The sequence below is a fragment of the Manacus candei genome, unplaced genomic scaffold (assembly GCF_025592945.1).
Source record: "Manacus candei isolate 608988 ecotype Guabito, Panama unplaced genomic scaffold, ASM2559294v1 h1tg000011l, whole genome shotgun sequence".
NCBI classification, from domain to species: domain Eukaryota; kingdom Metazoa; phylum Chordata; class Aves; order Passeriformes; family Pipridae; genus Manacus; species Manacus candei.
The window spans coordinates 17,009,119-17,036,400 of record NW_026138059.1 but is presented as its reverse complement, the minus strand read 5'-3'; the positions used below and the strand labels follow the sequence as shown (position 1 = coordinate 17,036,400).

General features: G+C 36.1%; 1 protein-coding gene across 1 annotated transcript in view; it reads left to right on the top strand.

The window, feature by feature from the left end:
* EYS (eyes shut homolog) overlaps positions 1-27,282 on the top strand; it is a 671,723-nt gene that overhangs the window by 150,593 nt on the left and 493,848 nt on the right. The window contains exon 12 of the mRNA XM_051778236.1: positions 25,442-25,563. Within this exon, the coding sequence (XP_051634196.1) occupies positions 25,442-25,563 (122 nt within the window). The remainder of the gene's footprint in view (positions 1-25,441; positions 25,564-27,282) is intronic.

Below are 27,282 nucleotides of genomic sequence, written 5' to 3'. Positions count from 1 at the left end.
AAAGATTCTTTTATGCTACATACATTTCACTTCACACAGTCTTGCAAGACTTACAGCCTCTGAAAAGAAATTTTGCATTGGTAAAACCAAATAATTTTCTTCATATAGTAGGAGGTGTTTTTTTTTCTTTTACTTAAAATGTACAAAATAGTTTTGCACCTGACTCAAACTTTTTGCTTTTCTAGAGAAAATGTAAGTCACTTCCACTCTATCAATTATAGATTACACTATGGTGTCTCTTCCATAACAAAGTAAGTTCTGCAGGAATAAAGAACAGCCTCTTCTTCCTGTTTGTATAACAAAATGTGAAATAATTCACATTAAATAGGTAGATCTGAAAATTTATCTACTTATGTTTGTCATCCAAAGACTAGCAGGTCATATGCTAGTTCTAATAGGTCTCTCTAGCTGCTAACCTCTACTTAGAACTACCTTCAGGCAGAGGAAAACTACTTGGCGCTTGGCATGGAAAACAGCCCAGAGAAAGAATTGTTATTCCGTTTCTTTTAGTTACTTTAAAGTTCTGCAATCTGTCCTCCTTCGGGTTTTAAAATTCTGTTCCAGAGATTCTGACTGAAAAACTGTGAGTGGAAAGCCAAGCTGCTGGCATCCTTTCACCATGATAAAGTGATTGTAAAGGCATACAAGAGTGGGCACTGCAGATAGTGCTGCACACGAGATTTGACATGCGACTTTCTATGAATATATGCCTAGAGTAACATGCAGTGAAAGAACACCTGGAAGAACTATACATCCTGGAGGATGCTACTATATTTTTTCTTCACAAATCATATATTTTACATAGTTAAAAATCTCTTAGTATAAAAATCAAGTTCTAAGGAATCTCACTTAAAGACCTTTCTCAATTCCATTATACTGTTCTAATCTCACTAGTGAGGACAGATTTTCATAGCAAGAAAAAACATACTTTCTTAATATATATGTTGGGTTTAAATAATTTGAAGCATTATTTATCGACAATAATTAATAAGCATTGCCTTATAGCTATTATTCTCTTTCTGATTCATCTAGCTTTATTAAGTCCTTAATAAGCTGTTGTCATATGCAGATTTCACTCTATACATCAGTGTTTACTGACATTTCTAAACAATTGTATTGAATGATTATTTTTTCTCAATGCTGAAAACACTCTCTCTGTGTACCATATGCTGTGTACTCAGTCAAAATATGTGAAGCACTTTGTCTGCCTCTGTATTTACCTATGATCAAGATACTCTTTTACCATACAGCATTTATATAAAAAGGGGTTTGCCAGACCATGTCATAAACAGATGTTTTTACCAGATTAGATAAAATCTGTTTCTCAAAAAATAAAATATTTTTTAAAAAATATTTTATATTTAACCTGATTCTCCAGTGGACAATGCAAAAACTGATTTATTAAGAAATATACTTTGTAGAATCCAGTTATCCAGAATTTTCAGTCTGTTTGTGCAGACTTAAATTAATACATATAAACTAGAAAGACATTGAGAAGTTCAGTGTTGGTAGCCAGTTAGATTAGAATCTCTCCTTGTTACATACACCTATAGTTTTACTCAGACTATCCACTCAGAACTGGCTCTATTTTGTTAGAAAAAAGCTATACCACCAGCTGGAAGTTTATTTCTTACAGTTTCAAGCTCTTAATTCTCCTTAACTGATGAAAAGTATCTAAAGCTGGTCATGTACCACACAGACTTTGAAAGGTGTCCTGTTTAAAGACTGAGAGGGAGACTAAAGTCATGGGATAACTTAAGCGTTCTATGAGAGGTTCACATGTAGTCAGGTAGTTGATTATTTTAATATTACAAAGTCTACACTGTGATAAAAATATGTCAAGGTGCCTAGTACGCTGATTGATGAAAAACAGGGGTTTGTATCAAAATAAAATATTCCGGAATATTTCTCATAAGTAATACTTTCCACACGAACACTAATCACTAAGTCACACAACTGTATCTCGCATTTTAGCATAGAAAATTGCTTTAATTAGACATAAATTTTCAAAGGTCTCAGGCTGCAGGTAATGTTTCTTCCTGAAAAGGTGTAATCAGCAGAGAAATTCTGGAAATGCAGCTGCTCAGATTACCTTGGCAGGCTTTTGAAATGGCTTTTTTAACACTGAGCAAATTGCTTAATAATTTTCTGTTTTAGCTCACTAATTTAGAACAAATGCAAATCTAGCTTGTTTCCCTAACTGGGAAAGTTTTTGCTCATCGTTCTGAATTTCATTCATAAGTGGTGGATGGTATCTTAACAACTTCCTTGCACCACATTCCTCTGGCAACAAATTTTTTCCCTGTTCACTTTCTTTTTTTCTTCCTTCCTTCCTTCTTCAGTCCTCCTGGGTGAATTCGTCTTTAAAACTGGTTATTTCTACATCTTTCCATCTTGTAAATCAAGGGTGAAAAAGAACAAGAATAAAAGTTTGAATTCTTTTAAAGAGTCTTTTAGGGTATGTTTACATTACCATTTTAGTTTGTATTACAAGAACACTTTAGAAGCAAATCTCCCAACTTTACCCACCTACTACATATATTTTGCATTCTAGAGACTAGGATGATGCAAATGGGATTTTCCTTGGATGAAACTAAGCTAGAAAACAGTCTCCACTTATAATGAATATAATGGATTCCTATCCCTGATTTTTAGTCTGTGTGTTTAGATAAAACTATTTTAAAGTAAAACCCTCTGAACTCAGGTAGTGTGCATATTGGGGCTTCAGTGACAACAGTTTTCAGAGGTTTATTACTATTACTGATTGCTAGTGTAGATGTAGCCAAAGTAATTTGAAGTTTCATGAAAATATAGCACAATTCATTCAGCCTGGTTGCCTCGTACTACATATGATTTGCTTTTAGATGTATACAAATTACATAAATTGCATACTCTGGAGGTTTTAGTAGATGTACGTCATTACGTATGTATATATACAACACATTTATTTTACCACTGATGTTGCTACAAAGTAAATTACCAGCCAGTCTAGCAATATTGTTTTACTCCATACATGCACAGCATGTACCCTCAAATGTTGAAAATTGTGCTTAGAGTTAAGCCATGCAATTGCTGAAAAACCACATGCATCTGAAATTTACCTCATGAGGTCCATTTCTTCTAAAAGCTTTTTCTGAAAACAGCAGTGATGATTTCTTGCATATAATATAGAAGTTACTTCTATTTCTCTGAATTTATTTCACTCAGCTAGGCTGAGCAAAAAGATTCCAAAAGCTTTCAAAACCAACACTGCAACACATTTCCTTTGAACCTCTAAATAATATTTTTCTGATATATGAAGGACATGCCCTGTTGTAGTGAGTCCAGAGTAGGTCAAAAAGATAACCAGAGGGCTGGAGCACCTCTCCTGTGAAGACAGGCTGAGAGACTTGGGGCTGTTTAGCCTGGAGAAGAGAAGGCTCTGAGGAGACCTTAAAACAACCTTTCAGTGCCTAAGGGGGCTTACAAGACAGATGGAAAGGGAGTTTTTACAAGGACATGTAGCAATAGGACAAGAGGGAATGGCCTTTAACTGAAAGACAGTAGATTTAGATTCAATATTAGGAAGAAATTCTTTACTGTGAATATGATGAGTCACTGATAGAAGTTGCGCAGAGAAGTTATGAACGTGCCCTCCCTGTAAGCAACCTGATCTAGTGGAAGGGGATCCTGCCCAGGGACCATATCTTGCAGTATTTTTTATTCACTTATTTATTCATTATCATTTGACTCTTATCCTATTTCTCTTATGACAGTGGAAAAGAGGGAGCTGAAGGATACCCATGATAATTTAGCAGGCGCTGTACTACTTGGCACTGAGTTACCTGTCATAAGAGTCAGTTGTTCTTATTTTATGTATCTTAGCTAACCTTTTTCAGAGAAAAAAAATTAAAAAAAACTATACTGAAGATATAATCTGGCTGTATATAATTTATTTTATTTGCATAATGTAAAACCCTGAAATATGCTGAGATACTGCCCCGAAAAAGTAATTTTTGAGATTAATTCTAATAGCCAATCCTTTTACAAAAGAACTGACTCTGAAAGCACCGGGAAAACATTTCATTCATTCCGCGAGTAATCATACAAATTGATTTCTGCAGTACTCTTATGGAATTGTGAAAATGCAAGATTACATCAGACTTGGGTTTGATTAAAATTAAAGCTCTTGATCAAATTTTCTTTCAAAATTATCACGATAACCCTTAATTATTTCCTCATTACTCTCCCATATTACTGCAAATTCTGCCTTCATACTTGTTTTGTCTGTCATTTAGTAGCTCAATGTAAGGCCTATTCAGCCATATGCAGGGATACACTTGCACATACACCCAATCAGAACCTGTGGTTAACCAGAAACTTTCTGAAGCAATAATTATATAAATATTATATAATTATATTAAATTATATAATTATATTAAATATATAATTATATATGCATTTGCTTACTTGAGACATGCTACCAAGACTTTAAAAATAGCTAGTAACAGGTATCACCTTCTGTATTTGTTATAAAAAAAGAAAGCCTATTTACAGTTCTTTAGTAACATTTTAAATAATTTATGATTTTTTTGCACTAAGTCAAAAGATTTGATATATTGCATAAATGCCTTCTTATGTTTGTCTCAGTTCAGCTTTAACACCAGCCAGCAATTCCCTGAATGTCTCAATGAACTGTGTTTCCATCCAGATTAATTCTGTTCTAGTTAGACATCGTATCCTTCATATTTCAACTTATTGCTCTTTTCCAGGTTCATTTGTATAGAAATATGTTTCTGTTTATGGGCAAAATAGATTATTTGAAGCAAAAACTTCACCACAAATTAATGGAGACTAAACGATTTCTTCTAGAACAGAAAACTGAACAATGTCAGATCTTGTTTCTTAGCTTTAAGATCCAATGGCCTGGGACATGAGAGTCACAGAATATTCTGAGTTGGAAGGGGTCCTCAAGGATCATTGAGTCCAACTCTGAAGTGAATGGCCTGTATGGGGAGCAAACCCACGACCTTGGTGTTCTTAGCACCATGCTCTAACCAACTGCCATCTTAATATTTAAGCAATTTTAGTGCCCAAAACAATTGTTATCTTACATCAAAAGTAATACATCTGAACAACTAAGTTGCTAAGCTATTATTATTTAGTCAAATAATACTCTAAAATATTTACCATTGTAGGCAAACATAGTATTTTCATGGCAGGATTTAAAAAGTTAAGAATTAGCACCAAGCAGTCAGTTCTTAAAATCTTTAGTATTAATTATTATAAGTTTAATCTATTTTCAGTCTTAGAGCAGGATTAAGTTCTACCAGCAGTGTGATTCTCTAATGCAATGTGGTCAGCACCTGGATAAAGAGCTTGTACCTGCAATTGGTCACAGAAATTTGTAAAACATCCAGTTTCACTCAATGTCCTCAAACATAAAAAAATCACCTTGTTCATTTCATGATCTGATGAATGCTTGTGTTCTTTCCTCTATAGTCCATGGCTTGAATTTTAATTTTTCCAGTTACTTATTACTTACATTATCTTTGTATCATGAATCTTCTCCTTATCCTTTGAGATAAGCACTACCTCACTGAAATAACTATGACAATTTTTGCAAAAAGCAAACATAAAAATTTAATCTCACTAGTGTTCCATATATAAAACCGGATAATTTGCTCTTAAAATTCCTTGTCATCATCTACTGAGTAATATCCTGCCAAGATGAGATGTCATCAATACAGAAAGAAATCCCATAGGAAAAAATTCAGATGTTTATATTCTGTCAATGACAACTTAAGTAAATCAGGAAAAGTTACTTAATGTCTGCTGCTGAATCTCTCTTCCAGTCAAAGGGGAAAAAAAAAGGGAGAAAACAACTGGAATTATGTAATTCTTTGCATTCCACATATATTTTCTCCCTTATTTTTTCAGATGACTGTTCTAGTTAAGGAAATGCCAATTAATATATTTTTTTAGTCAGGAATTACAAGACCTCCTCTAGTGGGAAATCCCAAAAAAGAATGTGTAAGACAGTTTCATCTGAAATCCCACTGAGGTGAAACGAAGAACCAAAACTTGGAAAGAATTTATGAATTTTATCATATTTTTTATTTAATGAATATGCAGAACAGGTTCACGGTCCTGGTAGCATATGAGGAACTGGAAATTATGCCAAAAAAGCATCCAAACCAGCTGAGCCTGAGGCACTCAGAGCAGCACTGCAAAGAAGCAGCAAGTGACAATACTAGTGGACTCCATGCTGAGGATGAAGGCTTCCATCAGGATTACTGCTTTCCAAGGGCTTTGATTTGGGATATTATGGTGAGGCTACAAAGGCATGTCCAGCCCTGGGACTATCATCTCTTGTTCCTCTTCCATATAGGTACCAATGATATGGCCAGTGCAGACCTGGAATACACCACATGTCTCCAGGGACATGATAAAAAAGTCATGGGGGTCCCAATGGTTTTCTCCACAATCCTACCAGTGAGAGAAGATGCTTGAGAGGATATGGATAAATTGGTCAACAACTGTTGGTCAACAACTGGTTACATAGCTGGTATTGAAAAGAGGGTTTCATCTTTTAGGACCATGGGACTCTCTCAGGAATGAGGCTAAGATATGGTATTGAATTGAGCAAAAGGGGCAAAATTATCTTTGACAACAGGTTAGCCAACCAAAATCAGGTGAAGAAGTAATAGACTTGGCTATCAAGCAAAGGGTGCAGGTGATTTAGGTTAGAGAGATCTCCTGGTCAACAAACTCGGGCTGCAGAGGGCCCACCTCAGTCTGTACACAAAAATAAGGAGAAAATTATCACACCTTTTCAAAGAAATGAGCCCAACTCTGTGTCCCTCTCAAGAACCTGTACATTATACTATTTAGCAGCACACCAGCAAGTAAAGAAGACAGAGCCAGACTCTTCTCAGTACAGAGTGGTCCCCAGTCAAAGAAGCAAAGGGAACAAACTGAAATAATGACAAGTCCATTTAAATGTAAGGTGAATCTTTTTTACTGTAAAGGTAACTCTGGAATAGGTTAGCTGGATAGAAGTATCCACCCTTGGATATACCGAAAACACAAATTGGACAAGATTCTGAGCACCCTGCTGTAAGCAGGGGGGGGGAACTAGGCAATCTCCAAAGTTCCCTTTGAGTGGCTACTGATCTATGATTCTGCAATGCAGAAGCTTGATTCCTGTACCTGATCTAACCACCTACAGTTTAATATATACCTTTCCCTACAGTTATATAAATTTTTATGGGAATAGAAGGCATAGGAAAAAAAATAAGGGAGTTCTATAATTGCATTGCAGGAATATTATACATTGAGAATTGACCAAAAGGTGATTCATACCTGTAGAAATCACTTAGGTGGAGAAAATTACATTAGCACTAAAATGTGTCCATACAAATATACAGTAATAGTTTATTTAGCAACACCTTCACTTGAGTGCAAATAAATATACAAGGATAGGAAGCTCAGGTTCTTCTGAGTAAGAGTAGAGTAAAATCATTTAAGATTGACTTTGCCAGAATAGAATCAGACTTCTACTTACTACTGACATATTACATATAACTTTAGGTCACTTTTCGATGCATTTCTTAAACAAAAAATGTTCTGCAAATCAATCTGTAAATTTAGTTATGCTGGTACTTCACTGAAAGTCTGTAATAGTCACTGTGTGGACAGTCCATGTAAATACAATAAGTGTTAATCAGAGTACAAGACTCCAGAAATCCAAATACACTACAAATTCCAAAACTACGAAAGGAAAAATTCTTTTTCGCTCCTATTTTATAGTGCACCTGAATTAAGGGTTATATTACATTAGCAAGCAATATATATAACCCTAAACAGAGTGAAACAAGGGTTGCTGAAACCTGGCTGAAAACTAGTTTTGGGGGCAGGGTCTCACTGGTTTGGGGCTTCTGTAGAGCATTAGGTGCACATATCTTCTGTTGCAGTTTCTTTCAAAAGTAATTGAACTTGTGTGCACTGAGACCACAGTGTGGCCAAGCACAGTTAAGTGAGGACCATTGAGAAATTCATGTCGAAAGCATAGTCCTCAGTTGAAGTAAAATGCTAATGAATCTGAACTATAAGAACTGTGGACCACAAGAACATATGAACACATGATTTTTTTTAAGTTACTTGGGCCAATAAATTATCATAGAATCATAAAATGATTCTAGGGGGTTGAAAGGGACCATAAAGATCATCTAGTCCCAAGTCTTCGTGCCCTGGGCAGGGACATCTCACACTACACCAGGTTGCTCAAGGCCTTATCCAACCTGGCCTTGAACACTTCCAGGGATGGGACATTGACAACCTCCCTGGGCAACCTGTTCCAGTGTCTCACCATGCTCACAGTAAAGAATTTCTTCCTAATATCTAACCTAAATTTCCCCTCTTGCAATTTGTATCCACTACTCCTTGTCCTATCACTACAGTTCCCAATGAAGATTCCCTTTCTGGCTTCCTTGAAGGCCCCCTTCAGATACTGGAAGGTTGCTATGAGATCTCCATGCCACCTTCTCCAGGCTGAACAGCTCCAACTTTCTCAGCCTGTCTTTGTAGGGAAGGCGTTCCAGTCTTCTTGTAAACTTTGTGGCCCTCCTCAGGACTTGCGTCCACAGTTCCATGTCCTTCTTATATTGGAAATACCAGAACTGTATGCAGAAGTCCAGGTGGGATCTCATGAGAGGAGAGTAGAGGGGGACAGTCTTCTCCTTTGGCCTGTTGGCCACACCCCTTTTGATGCAGCCCAGGACACAGTTGGCTTTCTGGACAGTGAGCTCACACTGACAGCTCCTGTCAAGTTTTCACCAAGCATAACCCCCAAGTCTTTCTCCGTGGGGCTCCTCCCAGTCACCTCTCTGCCCAACCTGTAGCTGCATCTGGGATTGCCATGACCCAGGTGTAGGACCTTGCACTTTGCTTTGTTGAACTTCATGATGTTTGCATTGGCCCACCTCTCAGGTCTGTCAAGGTCTCTCTGGATGGTATCCTTCCTCCAGTGTATCAACTGTACCACACAACTTGGTGTCATCAGCGAACTTGCTGAGGATATAATCGATCCCATTGTCTGTGTCACCAACAAAGATGTTGAACAGTATTAGCCCCAGTACTGAGCCCTGAGGGACACCACTCATCACTGGTCTCCATGTGGACAATGAGCCATTGACCACAACTCTTAATTCATAAAGATTCAGAATAGATTCATAAAGGACAAGTCTTCTGAAACAGCAGTTTGTGATCTCAGTATGGACAACAGCTTGGAAATCTCTGTCTTTGTCTGTCCCTCATTAGTCAGCTGAGATACTCAAATTATGTTAAATGTACTGATTGCCTATAAATGTTGTCCATATGTTTGTCTGGTTTTGTGCCTGCTAGAAAATCAGTGGTCCATTTAGCAGAATTAGACAAAATGCATAAGTGATTGAAATAGTTTAACTCTTACTGGTCCATAACAGTGCATGTCATACCACTTTATGAAACTCAGCATTTGTGCTTCAAAAAAATTCCGCATATTGTCCCAAGCCCTAAAAGACATCAGAGGATAAATTCAGATTGTTCTTACTGACAATCTGCCTGTTGGCAGAGGTGTACTATTGAACTGAATTGAACCATAAAGGAACAAGCTAGTTGTTAGCATTACGCTGGCAGATATCAAAGACAGTACATTTTCTTTGAAAGGTGAATGATTACATGCTTTAGGTAGCTTCACTGTGTGACAAGCTTGACTTATATCTCAGTGCAACATCTGTCCAGATGTAGTTCGGTTAGTGATATGAAATAAAATCCTAGTAGGAAGGTATTTCCAGTTCCTTAATTCTGAGTACTAAGGACAAAGATATTTTGTTTCTTGATACATGTTCCTTGGTGCATCAGGTGTTGAGTAGTGTTCAAGAACCTTGCTGTTCAAGTTTCACTCAAATGCAATCACTGAGATATAGAAGTAATGAAGAAAAAAAGAAAGCAAAGATCACTGGCGAAGGATTGCAAAAGTTTTCAGTTGGTCTGCCTTCTTGAAGTTTATAGGTGCATATACTGTTCCACTTTAATTGCAGCACAAATGTACGAGACTTTCCTAAAAGAAATAACTCTGATAGCTACTAGTACTATATAATTCCCTTGCATCTTTTTGCTATGCTATATCTGAAATGTCTTTTGAAATGAGTATCCACACTTTACAGACTTTGTGGAACTATTTTAGTATCTGCAAAACTGTTAGCAATTTCTCATATAAGAGTCATGTGATGTGATGAATTCTGATTTTAATTTTTGAAAACTCTAATAAAATATATGTTGCACTTTTAAAAATAAGATCAGAAATATTAAATTTAATCTGAAAATTAGCTTAGTCCTAATATATATATATATATATATATATATATATATATATAGTATGAGAGACTGAGTTTCAAATATTGAACTGTTTTTGATTGGAGGTTTTTTTGGTCTTTGTTTTCTTATTGTTTTATTTTGTTTTTTTTTCTTTTGTTAGGAGAAACAATGGTGTCTTTTGTTCAGCATAGAAAAACAAAACACACTTTTTGGTTTACTCTGTTGCCACTTGCTGGTTAGCTGTCCATCTGGGATGACTGTCACTAAATGATTTCTAAATAAGTCCAACACTGGAAAGCATCTGCAAGGAGAAGTCTCAGTGCTATAGAGAACAATAATGCACATTCTGCATGTGTGCCCACAGGGGAAAGACACAAAAGGCACATCAAAGAATCTGGCATTTTCATTTTATTACCTAGGCAACATTCCCAGTCTCCTCTGGCTGTGGACATATGCTTTTTAGTCATGTTTTAATAGTTGTTTCATGCTTGAGGAATGAACAATAATTGAGATGCTGTTTTCTACATGCTTTAAATATGTCAACTTAATTAATAACAGTAATTATAAACAGTAGGCTCAGTACACCTTTAGACAGTACCTGCTACTGTGTAGAAACTCAGTTCTTTCTCTTCAGCCTTCATTATGTACACCTTTAGCTTGCAAGTTCCTAGCTCTATATACCTTCTGTTGGTCTTGGCCATATTCCCAGTTTATTTACCGTTCCTACCTTCCAAACTACCAGTTTTTCTCCACTAAACCTTTGTTGATTAAAAAATCTACACTATTTATATTAATATCGGCATGCATTTCATTAAGAGAGCTAGAAAATTCTCGAGTTTTTTCTCTGGAATACTAACTTTGAGGGAAAAGAAAGGAATTGTATTAAACAAGCTTTTAGTGTGATCTTTTAGCAACAACAAACATCCCTTTGTCAAAAAGAGAGTAACCAGAGCTTTCAGCATTGTGAAGACTGAATCAAAAAGTGTTCTAATACTACCCGTTTAAGAGAAGTTTTTGGAGTCTCAATTCCCAGCTGTTCTGAATGATACAAGGAGAAAATTTAGACTAAATTTGGGTTTAGATAAAGAGAAATTATGGATAAATGCATACCAGGAAAAAATATTCAGAAATTTATTTTAAAACTGGGTAATTAATATACAGGAGTTGCTTGATATAATACTAGTTTTGATCCAGTTCAAGTGTACTGAATCTCATGTATGCTAATCTAAGAAAACACAGACTTCTACAAGGTCCTAGATTTTTCTACCCTATCTTTACTGAATATATCTTCTCCTTACAATAGTTACCTAAATCTTCTTTTATGTTTTTGAGTTGTCCCAATTATTTCCCTCTTACTGTCAGATGTATGACTTTTTCTCTTTCTTATGATGCACTAGATTTTCAATACCAAAATTTCCTTCAGTTTCTAAACTGTCAGATAAGCAGAACACACATCAAATACAGTTTCTATTTAGCAAGGTATATCAGAGTGTCTTTGTTATGTTTTTTCTATTTCTAACCTGTACGTGAGAGAAAAATGCGCTGCAGGCTCAATTTCTGTGTCAAGGTTTAACCCCAGACAGCAACTAAGCACCACACAGCTGCTTGCTGACTCCACAACCCATTGGGGTGGGGGAGAGAAAGGGCTAAGAGGAGTTTAATAATTGAAATAAATCGCTAACCACTAACCAACTGATTCCCAGATTGTTCCCTAGCACTAGACCCCTGACCACTTTTCTGCCTCGTTTATGTGCTGAGTATGACATTACAAATGTCCTTTGGTCAACTGGGATCAGCTGTCCCAGCTGTGAACCCTCACAGCTTCTTGGCAGGGCAGCATGAGAAGCTGAAAAGTTCTCGATTTAATGTCAGCCCTGCTCAGCAACCACTTAAACATCAATGTCTCATCAATGTTATACTCATGCTAAATCCAAAACACAGCACTTTGGCAGATACTAGGAAGAAAATAACTCTATCCAGCCCAAACCAGGACACTGTGGAAACATCATTCTCCAGAAGCATGAAAGTCACAGCAATATTTACATGGTTATAGCTGAGAGATTGTGTATTACCAGTGTCCCCAGGCCATGGTTAGAATCGTAGGATCAGCTATGGTAGGAAACACTTCCAAGGTCAGCAAGTCCAATTGTTAACCCAGCACTTCCTAACTCACCACTTAACCATGTCCCTAAGTGCCACATCTACACAGCTTTAATACCTCCAGGGATGGTGACTCAGCCACTTCTCTGGACAGGCATGATAACACTTTCCATGAAGAATTTTTTTGCCTAAAATCACATCTAAACCTCCTCTGGTGCAACCTGAGGCCATTTCCTCTTGTTCTGTCACATGTTAGTTAGAACTGAGAAGAGACTGACCTCCACCTGGCTACAACCTCCCGTCAGGTAGATGTAGAGTGTGAGAAGGTCCCCCTTGAGCCTCCTTTTCTCCAGCCTAAACAACCCCAGCTCCATCAGCTGCTGCTCATGAGGCTTGTGCTCCAGACCCTTCACCAGCTTCATTACTCAAGTAATTTTTATTATTCCGTAATTTCTTACTAACAGAATGGCCATTTTGAACAATTTCTTGGTTTAAAAAACTTTTTTAATTTTAGTCAAAGGTCCCATTTTGCTTCTTCATGTTTTAGATGAACAGATTATTCATTATGAATTAAGGGTTTGTATTCTGAATAAGCACCATCCTGTTTGCCTTATAAAATTGAAATCTCCACCTCATCTATTATTGAGTATAATGACGTCAACTAATCCAGAATAATGCTTATGCTGGCTTTATCCATAAATATCAGAAAACAAATGTGTTTTATTCTTGTTCAGAGCATGCATGTTTAATAAAATACAAAACCAGCAAGATCCTCTGGTGTACTTCATTACCTCATGATTTTTTGATGTATAGAATGTTACAGAGCTCTGCTTTGTTTTCTTCAGCCATATTATCTTTCAAACATTATGCACATATTATGTGAGTGAAAATAAGAGCAGGAGCAATCCTTGAAATAATTTTTATTTTTAAAATTACTTTCAATGTTAAGCTTTTTAAAGCAGTGATATTTCTTAGCTTTTCATACACTTTTCAGAAATAATTTAATTGGAGATAAATAATTCATTTACATTTGTATTTTAATAATTATACTACTGTACACTTACTTTTTAAAACATCTGATTCAAAGAAACTGGTCCAACTTTTTCCCACTAAGTTCCTTGAAAAGAGGTTGTAACCAGGTGGAGGTCGGTCTCTTCTCCCAGGCAGCTATCAATAAGACAAGAGGTCTTAAGCTCTGCCAGGGGAGGTTTAGGTTAGATATTAGGAAAAAATTCTGTACAAAGAGGGTAATCAGGCATTGGAATGGGATGCCCAGGGAAGTGGTGGATTCTCCGTCCTTGGAGGTTTTTAAGATGAGACTGGATGTGGCCTTAGTGCCATGGTCTAGTAACCACGGTGGTAGTGGATCAAGGGTTGGACTTGATGATCTCAGAGGTCTTTTCCAACCCAGTTGATTCTATGATTCTATTATTCTTCCCCCAGCTTTCATCTTGAGCGTGATGTCACAGTCATGCTAAAGAACAGCATTCTAGTTCCTAAAGGTGACTTACAAGAAGGCTGGAGAGGCCCTTTTCACAAGGGCATGGAGTGATAGGACAAGGGGGAATGGCCTTAAACTGAAGGAGGGCAGATTTCTTACTTACTAGGAAGAAGTTCTTACTAGGAGGGTGGTGAGGCCTTGGCACAGGTTGTCCAGAGAAGTTGTTGACATCCCATCCCTTCAGGTGTTCAAGGCCTGGCTGGCTGGGGCTCTGAGCACTAAAGGTGTCCCTGCCCATGGCAGGGGGGTTGGAACGAAATGATCTCTGAGGTCCCTTCCAACCCAAATCATTCTATGATTCTGTGATTCCCACTAATACTACACTCCTGAAAAGAATATACTAAAGTTTTCAATTAAAGCTAGGAGAAAGAAAAAAAGCAAACAACCAACTATACCCTGAACAATATAGATTTAATATAAAAAATTAAATTATATGCTCTTGCATCAACTTACAGCTTTACTTTCTTCTGGGCATATAATCAAAATGAAATATGCAAATATATAATTTAATGAGACATATGAAGTAAAAAAAATGTCATTTTTTTAAATTATACAGAAGTTTTTGCTCTATTTTATATCAATATCCTTAATAAAATAATTTAAGAAAAGTTATGATATACATGCAAAATTACCCTCTCTGGCCCATTCTTCCTCTGGTTTAAAACATTATTTTGAAACTATATAGTTACAAACCAGTGGAATGAGTTTCAGCAAGCAGTTCATACCAAACTTTTGTAGAAAGGGGACCCATTTACAACATTTGTAAATGATGAAGAAGATGTTCCTGAAAAATAAATAATTTGTGATAGTAATATTTAATAGCAATGTCTTCTTTGGATAACTTCTACTTGAGACCACATTGAGAGAACTATTTTTGTCTTTATTTAACCAAATGGAGTTGTATATGTGTATGTGTTTCTAATTTCCAGATATTATCATGTTAAAGTTATTTCACATAGCATTGCTGTTCCTCGGGACAAAAAAAGATGACATTGTAGGTGAAAAAGGAAGAGTAGGGATGTTGTCTGTGTATCTTGACAAACCATGGTCATAAATTTATGTGCCTCAGATGGCTGGTGGGAAATACATGGTGTTGATCTCCACAGTTCTCAAAACTTGGAGATCAAAGATCTTGCAGCCTTTTTATTTCCAGCCTGCAGGAAACAAATTTCTCCACAAAGTCCCTCAATTCTTAATTTAACCCATTAACAGAAGATTATAAAAATCAGATTTGCTAAAGACCTACAAGCGCTAATAAAGATTGTTTAGTCAGAGATTATGTCCTTTCATGCTCTCATTGCTCTGAATCTTCATTTCCCTATCTGAGTTTCCTAACCAATTTTTCTAATGCTTCCCCCCATTTAAATGTCCCTGATTTAGTACATCCCTCTTGGGTCCATCACTGTTTCCTCACATTCCTATCAGTTTTGGACTTCAGATTTGGGGTTTGTTTTTGTTGTTTGTTTTTTTTTTTTCTTGTTGACTTCAGAATCATCCTATTAGCTGCAGTGGCTGCACAAATTCAAACCTTCATCCAGTTCCTACCAGGGCCTGGGTAAGATTGCATGAGCAGAAGAAAAGCATATACCTTAAGTGGTGCAGAGAGAAGGAGGGAGAATACAGAATAAAGAAAAAGAGAGAGTCAGTGGCCTAATGATGGCACAATTGTAATTACACAGGAAAAGAAGTATAATTTATCACATTTGTAGACAAAATTCAGGCACAAATAATCTTTTTTGTGGCTTGTTGATGAGACTGTAGGTCTCATCAATACTCTGCTGAAATCCAAAGAACGAAAAAAAGCCCTAACTATGCACCATCATCATAAATTGTAATTGATTTAATAAATATGGCTAGTGAGTACAGTGTTTGCAATAGCATTACAGGTGTGGAACCTCATGAAGTCCTGTAGGCAAGCACCTTCAATATCCAGAAATAGAACTTCATTAGAGTAATAAGAGGCAAACTCCAGGAAGGCCTGCAACATGCAAATTACAAAAGATTGCCCTTAATAAGATCAAGCTCTCCCAGGGAGTGGAAATGAGACAGAAAAAGTTATAGCTAAGATTAAATGTTTTTACAGCCTTACAAGATTAGAATGAAAGTCTCTAAATTTCCTTCTATCAGAGAGAAAAGCATTTTATTTCTCTCATATGAAATATGAGCTAACAGGTAAAGAGTTGTTAACCTCTACCATATCAAATACACACAGAACTGTAAAATCCTAAAACATAATTTCTTAAAGCATTACATTCCTAAGCTCACAGTGTAGCCTACCTTATTGATGCTTTCACTGCTTTATCCTAAGTACTACTAAAATTCATTTTAACTGTCTGTTAGGAAAATAGAGAAAGAGGGAAGAGAGTTCTTATCATTTGAATGTGAATTATTAAGTTAGGATTTTATTGTAAAAATACTCCACCTTTTTCTCTTATCTATATAAATGTTTCATAATAGAATCCCTTCTTAATAGCCCTTTAGTATGCTGAAAAATCTATAATTAACATACATTTTTCAAGAAAAAAGAGAAAAGCACTACTAAAATCTGGAGCTGGTACTGTTAAAAAAATGTTCAGACAAAGTAGAAATAACACATTCAAAAGCCGAGATGAAAAACCTAAGACTGGAACAATTTTCTAAAAAATGAGGAGGACTGATAATGGTGTTATCACTCAGTTTATCTAGTCTGTCTCCAATTTGCAGTTCCCTTTTCTCTCTCTCTCTTCTTTGTAATAAACTTTGTCTTTAAAATGGTGACAACCCTTGGTTCATTAATTTTGTGTCCTGTCTTGCAGCCTCTTTATTAATTTTTTAAGTGACATACAATTTTCAGGAAAAGCCTCAAAAGTAAATTCTCATTGATTTTTCAATTAAATAATTTGGATTTCAAAAGAACGTTTGTATTTGACTTTTGGTGACCTATTTCTAAATTGTGTTATGCAACAAGTGAATTAGACTGTTGGACACAATTTGTGCTTTTCCCAGAAAGTATTGATTCTTATAACAAGCCATTCTGAGACCATAAGTATTACAGAAATTCTATTGCAATCAGAAGTTGCTATGAATTTTTCATTTGTGGATGCAGCTGTCATTAGGTGACCCTGATAAACAGACAGTTCCAAGTTTTTAGTGTATGAACCAACTTCAGTTATGCATTATCAGGTGGTCACATACTCTTAATTTTGGTAATGTAAGGCTGTGAGTGAAGAAACAGTGAAAAGAGCATGGAGGTTTAGTTTCCAGTACAGAGGACAGGTATCAAGTACAACTATCTGAAACACTGTATTTTAATTTTTTTTTTTTTTCATGGGGTAAATTCTGGAAAATTGTGCTGCTTTTAGTGACAGTGAATCTGGGGACAGTGGAATTCTCCTTTTGGGGAATGCAACTTGTTGAACCCCAGGCCCTCACTGTCCTTCCAGGAGCTTCGACACTGGGCTCAGAATGACAAAACTTGACAAAAAAGTCAACTGAACTGAACTTCCTCACAAAGGCATGCACAGTGCTACTTGGGCATTAGTAACTGTCTAGCTGCATGAGCTAAATACATGGGGGAGTTTCAACTACATTTTAAACTTCTGTGCATATTGTTCTAATTAAAAAAGCAAAGAATGATGATGTAGCTCTGAAAACAAGCACAGTCAAGCCCCAAGAGTTGCAAATGTAGGGCCAGGTGATTGTGGATCCATGTTCTCTTTCTTCCAAATTACTTTCCTATAATGCATTTTATTATACTGAAATGTTCTATAAATTTAAAGTAGAGATGAGTGAAAGTTCAAAAGAGGAAACTTGACATCAAATATTTTAAATTTCTGGGTACTTCTAAGGATATTTAATTTGAAGTATTATTGGAACAGTCTGTTGTTTTAACTTTCCCCTACTTTTGAGCCTGAGGTTGGTAAAAAGGGTACTTCATGGTATTTGAAATATATTGATGTGATAATGGTTGTATGCTTAAGATTTAAATTTGAATGAGCAATTATGTTAAGGCATGAGATAGCTTTGTTTTATGGAAACCAGTAGTTGTTCTTCTGCTTTTTTCTTACTTTATTTAAAAAGTTAGCAACAACACTGTCAGTTTTGAAATTCAAAAGCAAAATATTATTTCTGTCTGTCAGTACCTTGGCTGTTCCTTTGGAATATCACAGTTAACTTCCATAGCTCTCCTCTTACCTGAGATCTAGGGGCAAACTGAAGGCTCTGGACAAGGTTTTAGGTGGGTTAAGTTCCCGTTAGTACTTTGGATTAACAGGAATGTGTTCATGACCTTTAACTAGTCATTGAACAATTGATCAAACCAGATACACTGATCAAAGGTTAATACTCAAATATCTGTCACTAGCTGGACTAGTTATTTGGTTTATTTTGCACAAATAACTGAAGGCTGTTGTTTTTCATTAGTTTTCTTGTGCTGTTCAGTACCTGTCATGTTGAAGGTGATTTGATTGGCATATTTTCTAGTAAGCTCTCTAAGAGAGAAAGAAAAGAGTGTATAAACAGAATAAATGCCAGAGGTGGAGAAATAGAGACAAAAAAAATCTATTACCAATTATTAATTATGTAAGAGGTTTCAAACTGACTTTGGTTTGTTGTCATAAAATTGCTACTAGATTAGGCCTGTATCAAATCTTATTTTTTTCCCAGAAATCCTTCAACTTTCCTAAGAAGAAACTTTCCTGATTTGTATCAACAATTTTTAAAATGTTTTGACTGTCAAATTTGGTTATGGTAATGATTATTCTTAAATACCTGCTATGGTTTTCTAATGTTCGTATTTCCTGTAACATCTCATAGAATAACATTTTAAAATTACTAAAAAATATAAAATCACAGAGGTGTGGATTTGTTATGAGTATTTCTTCTTTTTCTGCAAACATAATACATAATATTTAATATTGGTCATGCTCAAATGGAATATCTGTGTTAATATGAGTAAAAGCCGTGTTGCATGTTTGCATGCCTCAGCATGTTATGGATAAATTTCCACAGAGAAACGTATCTCCCACAAATTTACATTGGACTATGAGAACCATCATATCTGAGCAGTGATGTAAATAGCTGATTAAACTGTAGAGGCACAGGCCAGAATTTATTTGCACATTAAATGCAACATTTAAAATAATTTTAAGAGAAACCTGTTGCTAGAATTGTTGATACAATTTTAAGAGAACTAAACTTTCAGCAAAATATCATAGTTTTACAATTGTGTCACTTTAAAATGATCAATATCAAAAGCAGCAATAATTATGATTTATTAGCAAAGCTACCATTTTATGAAACAGTTTTGTATAGAGACATGCAGTGCAAATAACTAGTATTCCCATTTAAGATAATTTTCTTTGTGGTTACAAATTACAGTACAGTTCATTTAGAGTTATAAATACACAGCATGTCTAGATATCAGCCATATTTTAAGCTGGAGCTTGCAGTGAATGAAAATGTAAGCTTCCCTTTACTACTGGTGAGCTATTCAAATATTATGAAAATTGAACTTTCTTGCATATATTTATTAATAAAAATTAATATATACAGATAAAGAAATATTACAGCGTAAGGCAAAACTCATTACAACTCATCAAACTTTGCCTGTACCAGGTGCTTTAAATGTGCTCCTTCTAGTTAATATAACTAATCATTATTTTAAATGTTGGAGACATAAGCAAATTTAAAATATTCATTGTTCTTTCTGTAAGCTTTGCTTAAAATTTAAATAAAACAAATCCTGTTTTATCCATTATATCAGTTAATATACAATTTATAATACCTTATATTTATAACTTAGGTGCAAAAGAACCTAAGCAGGTTTGGGAGGACAAATAAATATACTGGTCAGAATTTTTAGGATCTAACTCTGTAGAAAAGGATATATAGATAAAAATAGAGAATATAGAATTGCTTGAAAATCCATAATGCTACCTCAACTTCTGTAGATAACTACTACTTAATAAAGTTATTATTTCACATAGAATCATAGAATAGAATCATAGAATCAATTGGGTTGGAAAAGACCTCCGAGATCATCGAGTCCAACCCTTGGTCAAAATCCAGTCCATTTACTAGATCATGGCACTCAGTGCCACGTCCAATCTGCGTTTAAAAATCTCCAGGGATGGTGAATCCACCACCTCTCTGGGCAGCCCATTCCAGTATCTGATTACTCTCTCTGTAAAGAATTTTCTCCTGATATCCAACTTAAATTTCCCCTGGCGGAGCTTAAGCCCGTGCCCCCTTGTTCTATTGCTGAGTGCCTGAGAGAAGAGACCAACCCCCACCTGGCTAGAACTTCCCTTCAGGTAGTTATAGACGGTGATGAGGTCACCTCTGAGCCTCCTCTTCTCCAGGCTAAACAACCCCAGCTCCCTCAGCCTCTCCCCATAGGACTTATGCTCCAGTCCCTTCACCAACCTTGTTGCTCTTCTCTGGACCAGCTCCAGCACCTCAATATCCTTTCTGAACTGAGGGGCCCAGAACTGAACACAATACTCAAGGTGTGGCCTCACCAACGCAGAGTACAGGGGAAGGATCACTTCCCTGGTCCTGCTGGCCACGCTATTTTTGATACAGGACAAGATCCCATTGGCCTTCTTGGCCACCTGGGCACATTGTTGGCTCATGTTGAGCCTCCTGTCAATTAGTACCCCCAGGTCCCTTTCTGCCTGGCTGCTTTCCAGCCACTCTGTCCCCAGCCTGTAGCGCTGCATGGGGTTGTTGTGGCCAAAGTGCAGGACCAGGCATTTTGTAGTGCATAGGACAAAACCCACATAGGCTGTGTAACTTATATTGCAAGAGCAAGATAGAAAAAAACTCCTTTTTTAAATAAAAGAATAGATAAGAATACATCAGTTTATGATTCTAATAATAAGATTTGGTAACTAAATTGGTGATTTTTAAATAGTAGTTTTGTCAGAACCAGTCAGTTGTTGCAGCACTTTTTATTGCAATTGTTCAGGACTTCTGAAAAAGTATGTTTTCTACTTTTTTTTCACCTTATTCTATCATGGGACTTCTTATAATTATTTCTCAAAGTAAGATTAGTATTAATAATTGTATTGAAAACCTCATGACGCTTACTCCCAAGAGCTGTTTCTTTGCCATGAGTTAGGGAATCCAACTATCCATTACAGAGCCAATAACTAATATTAGAGCAGGCCTTGTCTGTTTTTCAGAGTAGGAGCTACAGAGCTAATTGCAGATTTTCTTCATGTGTCCAAAGTCAATTTTCTTTCTTTTGTGGAGCACCACTGTTCATCCATTCACTTTCACTATTACTACATCCTGTGAAGAACAGGTAAATAATTAATTACCATAAGATGGGAAGGTAGTATAGTTGATGAGACTTCACTCTGCATGGATCTTGTTTTAGTTTGGTCTTGTTTAGTATAACTGTTAAACCTAATGAAGATGAACAGGTATCCTGTTTTTGTTTTGCTGTTTTATTTTGCTTTGTTTTGTTTTTAAATAAGCTTGCTTATTTAGGACATAAATCAAAACAGAATTGAATAATGAAAACAATGTCATAGTGAGAAATGAGAATCTTATTTTCTTAGTGAATACCTATAATTATGCAAATGATCAAATCAATAACAAGCTAAAAGTAAACCTGAAAGTAGTAACTCAGAAAAGACACTTAAATTAACAAAAAAGGCTGCATAAATAATGTTAGGATCTCAATATGGTTTAGAGCAATTGCAAATATGATTTCACAGATGTTTACATTTTTATGTTCACATTTATTTCACAAGGTTAAGTAAACTACTGTTGGTACTAGCAAAATGAAGTTCCATGAAGCTTTTCTGAAGGAGAAAAAGCTCTGCTTGCAGCAGAAAAAGAGTTTTGTAGTGAAGTTTTCTGTAGAGGTTGGAGTACATTTCCCATTATGTGCCAATGCTAAATGGTCTTATGATGTGCTCCTCCTTTTTGGCCTTAATGGAAAAGAGTTGCTCCACAAGAAACATGGTCTGGCAAAAGGACTTGAAACATACAGAGTAAAGGGGCATTTCTGTGTTTCTTTTGAGTGTTTCAGTTTCTAGGAAAGGTATTGTTTGTTCTTTCTGCAAATGAAAAACTGTAACACCCCCAAAAATGACCCAACTCCATAGTATCTTTAAAAATTAAATTACCTTCATTTTTCTGTGGACATGGAAAAAGTATCTGGAGTATATATTTATACTGTAAAAATTCTGCTCAACCTACACAAGCAAAGGACAGGCCTGAAGATTTCCTTGTTCATAATTCAGATCCTTGTTGTGTGTGATGAAACTTTTTCATTGTAGTTTCAGTTTACCAGATGTTCAGCTGCCATTTTCCAGTTAAGTAACATTGATTATGTCTTAAGGAAATGATTAATTCTTCATTTACAGTGTTGGAGAAGGGAAAATATGCAAATACTCTTAAATGGCAGTTTCTTACCACACACACAGATAGTGGGATAAATACATGCTAATGTGTGTGTGTGGTTCTGGGTATGAATGAAGGAGATCAAAAAAATTACAGTTTGATCTTGTATTTAGCTGATAAAATCTACTGTTCTTACACAGACTGTGTTATATATTGTACAGGGAATAACTATGGTGTTATTTACACATTTATTGTGTTCTTAGAGGACAAGCAAAAGATAATTTGAAGGAACTCAAAAGTACCATTTATTTTAGTTTTCTATAATGGATAGTAATACATAATTACAGTAAATAAAGGGGAAAAATATATAAATAGGTGTTAAATTCGCTTCCTTCAGTCTCTTGTTTGATTCACTGCATACTTTCTACTACACATCTTCCTGTCATTTTATGTTGTTCGGTGTATGCTATGCCCTGACTGACAATCCCACCTCTCTGAGCCTTTCCTCATCTGAGAGATGTGTCAATCTCTTCATAATGTTATTGGCTGGACTCTTTCCAATAGTTCCATATCTGTCTTGTACCAGGCAGCCCAGAACTGACACAGCACTTCATTTGTGGCCTCTCCAGGGCTGAGTAGAGGAGAAGATCACCTCCCTTGGCATGCTAACAGACTCCTCTTTATGCATCCTGGGATGCTGTTAGATTTCTTGGCCACAGGGGCATATTGTTGACTCATGTCCAGCTTGGTGTCCAGCAGGACTCCTAGGTCCTTCTCTGTAAAGATTTGTATCTATCAAAACCTTTTTTATCTGCTTACACTTGTATATAATTTATTTCAACATGTCACTCTCAGTCACTGTAAAACTACACAGAGATGAAATAATATGTAAGAATTTTTAGTTTGCTTATTGTGCACATATGCATGATATACATATATGTAAGTAATATTTTGTTCTTGATGTGACAATCCTCATGTAATGAGAAATCTACAAATCATAAACTTTCAGCAATTGATTGACAAATACTTTTAGTGAGACTAGAAAAATACTGCTACTTTCTAAACAAAACTGTTGGCAGGCCTCCTTTCACTTTTAATTTTGTAATCCATTTCTGGAAGAGCTTTTTGGAAGCTAGTCTTTATATGGTATATGTGAAAACCTAACCTAGTAATAAAACAGTTTTTAGGAGATGTCTGATACTTACTTGTGGATATGGATTAATAGTGCCCATTTTTGCCCATTTTGCACTGATAAATATGCAGATAAATGAGGAAATTCTGTGTGGCTGTTATGTAATAGGAATCACAAACATATGTGCTAGTAGTGTAATTTGTCTCAAATGTATTTTCTCTTTTCTTTCCTTGGCACACTTCCTAGAAAATTTTTTTCTCTTTCCAAGTTCATGTCTCAGTATTACATTTTAAAAAGACAAAATGTTTTAATAAATTTTTTCTGTAACCTATAGAATCATAAAATTTTTAACATTGGAAAAGACCTATAAGATCATGAAGTCCAATTGTTAATGTTAGCACCACCGTGTTCACCATTAAACTATGTCTACAGGTGCCACATGCACATGTTTTTTGAACACTTATGGGGATGATGACTCAACTACTTCCCTGGGCAGCCCACTCCAGTGCTTAACCACCGGTTCAGTGAAGAAATTCTTCCTAATGTCCAACGTGAACCTCCCATGGCACAACTTGAGGCCATTTCCTCTTGTCCCGTAACTGGTTGTCTGTGAGAAGAGGCTGACCCCCACCTTGCTACAACCTCCTTTCAGATAGTTGCAGAGAGTGATAAGGTCACCCCTGAATGTCCTTTTCTGCAGAACAAACAACCCCAGCTCCCTCATCCACTCCATCTAGGACTTGTTCTCCAGACCCTTCACCAGCTCTGTTTCCCTTCTCTGGGCATGCTCCAGCACCTCAATATCCTTCCTGAATTGAGGGGCCCAGAACTGGACACTACTCAAGGTGTGGCCTCACCAGCACTGAGGGACAGAGAAGTAATCACTTCCCCACTCCTGCTAACTATATGATTTCATACAGGTCAGGATGCCCTTGGCTTTCTTGGCCACCCGGGCACACTTCTGGCTCATGTTCAGCCAGCTGTTGACCAGCACCCTCAGGTTTTTTTCTACTGGGCCGCTTTCCAGTCACTCTTCTGACAGCCTGTAGCACTTCATGGGGTTGTTGTGACTGAAGGGAAGGACCCGGCACTTTGCCTTATTCAGTCTCTTGCCGCCGGCCTTGGCACATTGATCCAGCCTGTCCAGAACCCTCTGTAGAGCCTCCCCACACAAATTGATTCCATCTGCCCATGTTCCATGCCCTGTCTTAACTCAGAAAGATACCTTTCAAATTTATTTCCTGATTTCCAAAGTTTATCTCAGTGGATTCAGAAAATCCATGTCACAGAAATCACAGCAAGCATAGCATAGCAATGGTGTTTGTCAACATGAGAACTAAACAAATAGAATGCAGTTGGGAAAAATATGAATCGTAAATTCACTATGTACAAATTGGTTGGTGCAAAAGTTGATTTGACCAGTTATGCTAGAATATACAAGTAAACAATTTTATTTGAAGTCCTGGAATGAGTGGAGTTGTTGCACACTGTGTGACGTCCCAGGACAATCATATTGAGCTTGACTTCAAACAGTTAACTTCCTTTCTTTTTTGTTATCTTTGCTCCAATAAAATGTTCTAAGCTTTTAATTTGGCAGAAGGGGGTAAGAATACTATTACAGAAAAGTCTGGGACAACTGCCCAATCTGGATTTTCATCAGCGTTCTGACTCTTAACTTTTTATATTTTTAAACAGTATTAGGAAATGAAATAATTTCTCTTTACTGTTTATATGAAGTTGATAGCCCATATATGTTTGAAATATCGTTGTCTGTTTGTCTCCAAATTTCAATAACAAAACAGCTAAAATGTAGCAAAGTTATATGCAGACTCCAAACACCTATAGATGCCACAATGTTAGTATGTTACACATTTGATCATCACACTGTGGCAGTCTATTTTTGCACTCAGCTTTTAAAAAAACTCCTAAACTTTTTTTACTGTCTGTTAATGTATTCCAACCATCAGTAATAACGCCTCTTGTAATTATATTAATGAGGAAACAAATTGTTTGTTTTACCTAATATATTTCAGAGATACCAATGTGATTGCTTGCCTGGATGGGAAGGAACATTTTGTGAAAAGGAATCAAATGAATGTAATTCAGAGCCTTGTAAAAACAATGGCACTTGCATGGATCTTTTCAACAGCTATCGGTAAGCACTGCATCTTCTCTGTGGCTGAATGATCATGTACCAGGAATGACAGGTTTATGCAACTCAACCCAAACCAAAACAATCAACCAACCAACCAAACCACCAAAGCAAAAGAACCCTGTGAATTCAAAACATTTAGCAAGCAACAAAGTTTGGAACTGTACTTTTTCAAAGAAAATATAGTATCTCTTTCTGTCATCTTTTCCCTGTAAGCACAGGAGATGCTTTAAGAGTAAAAGTAGTGGGAGTGGACAGTTTTACAGTCTTGGATGAAGAGATTATATCATTGCTGCCACCTTGTGGCTTAAAATGACAACAAAATAGTAATTTAACTAAAATTTATAGCCACTCAGGCAAAGCATGAGAATTTGACACTAACCATATTAATTTTGCCTTAAACCCCAATTTTTATTTTATGCATGCTTTTGTAGTTTAAACATTATTTTGTTTCAGTATTATGGGGATAAAAATTTCACAAACAATCCAGTAATGAGGTTCTGCTCTATGTAGACAGGTTTTGTCCCTGTTATGATGTCAATACTAGAACAGTCTTGTAAATGTCTTAATAGGTATTGTTATGGCTGCATAAAGAGCACAGTGTAATAACCGTGCATGGTGCATAGTCTAGTTGTTGTGCAGTGATTGTATTCCGGGTAATATAGACAATAATCAGAAAGAAAAGAGTTAACAACAGACAAATGATTTCCCAAATAGCCAAAGATAAATTTAACTAATTTAAATAATATATATAATATTTTTTGCATTAATTTAAATCCAGAACTTAAGGGAAATACTTTGCCATGTCCTAGAACTGGCTATTCAACATCCTATTTTGGAAAAATATTTTCAGTTTGATAACAGAAAAACAAGTGTTGTGATGTTAAGAAAATCTGTTAAAGTCTTTTCAACTACTTTTTTTTTTCACTTTTTAAAGTCTGTTGGGATATGAAAAAAATTGTTAACTATTTTTATTTTCGTGGTCCTTTTTTTTCTGCTGCTTGTAGTTCTTTGTAGTCTACTAACAAAAAATATGTTATAACTGCATATTGCTTATGCAGGCTTAGATCTTTCTTTATGGCAATTTGAATTCTTACATGTTGTAATGGATTGAATAGGCAATTTCATCATCCTCAAGGACAATTCTAGGTGTATGAATATTTTACAGCCATGAATCTTTACCTGCCTTTACATTTCATGAACTTTTTCAACCTCTGGGGCATTCTATGTATTGCAAAAGGTAACAGGGCTTCTCCTGATTTTATTCAAACTGGGTCAGCTACATATGCACTAATCCAAGGACCCCCCATTTTTTATTGAGAATAAAATGCTCCAAAAGTACTTTTTCTGCATTTGAGAAATACTGAACTGTTACAGAAAATGTTTCCAAGAAAATTTGTTTGAACTGTAAGCACCATATGTATTTTTCCTCAGAGCTATCTGTCCTAGCTGACATAATGGAACAGAAAAATTAGACATATTCTTGAATCATCATATACAAGGGTCACGATAACACCAAACAAAAATTCTTTAGAGGTACTTGTAGTTGAAACTGTAAGTTTGAGTCTTGGAAACCACAAGGAAAATTAGTGTGGCTTGATGTTTTAGTCATATAATCTAAAGTAATTTCATTTCAATCGTTAGAGCTGTCATTTTGTCAATCTGTTTTGCCCCCGCCCCTGCCCTCCCTCGTACTCGGTAACGAGCATGGATTTAAGGAAC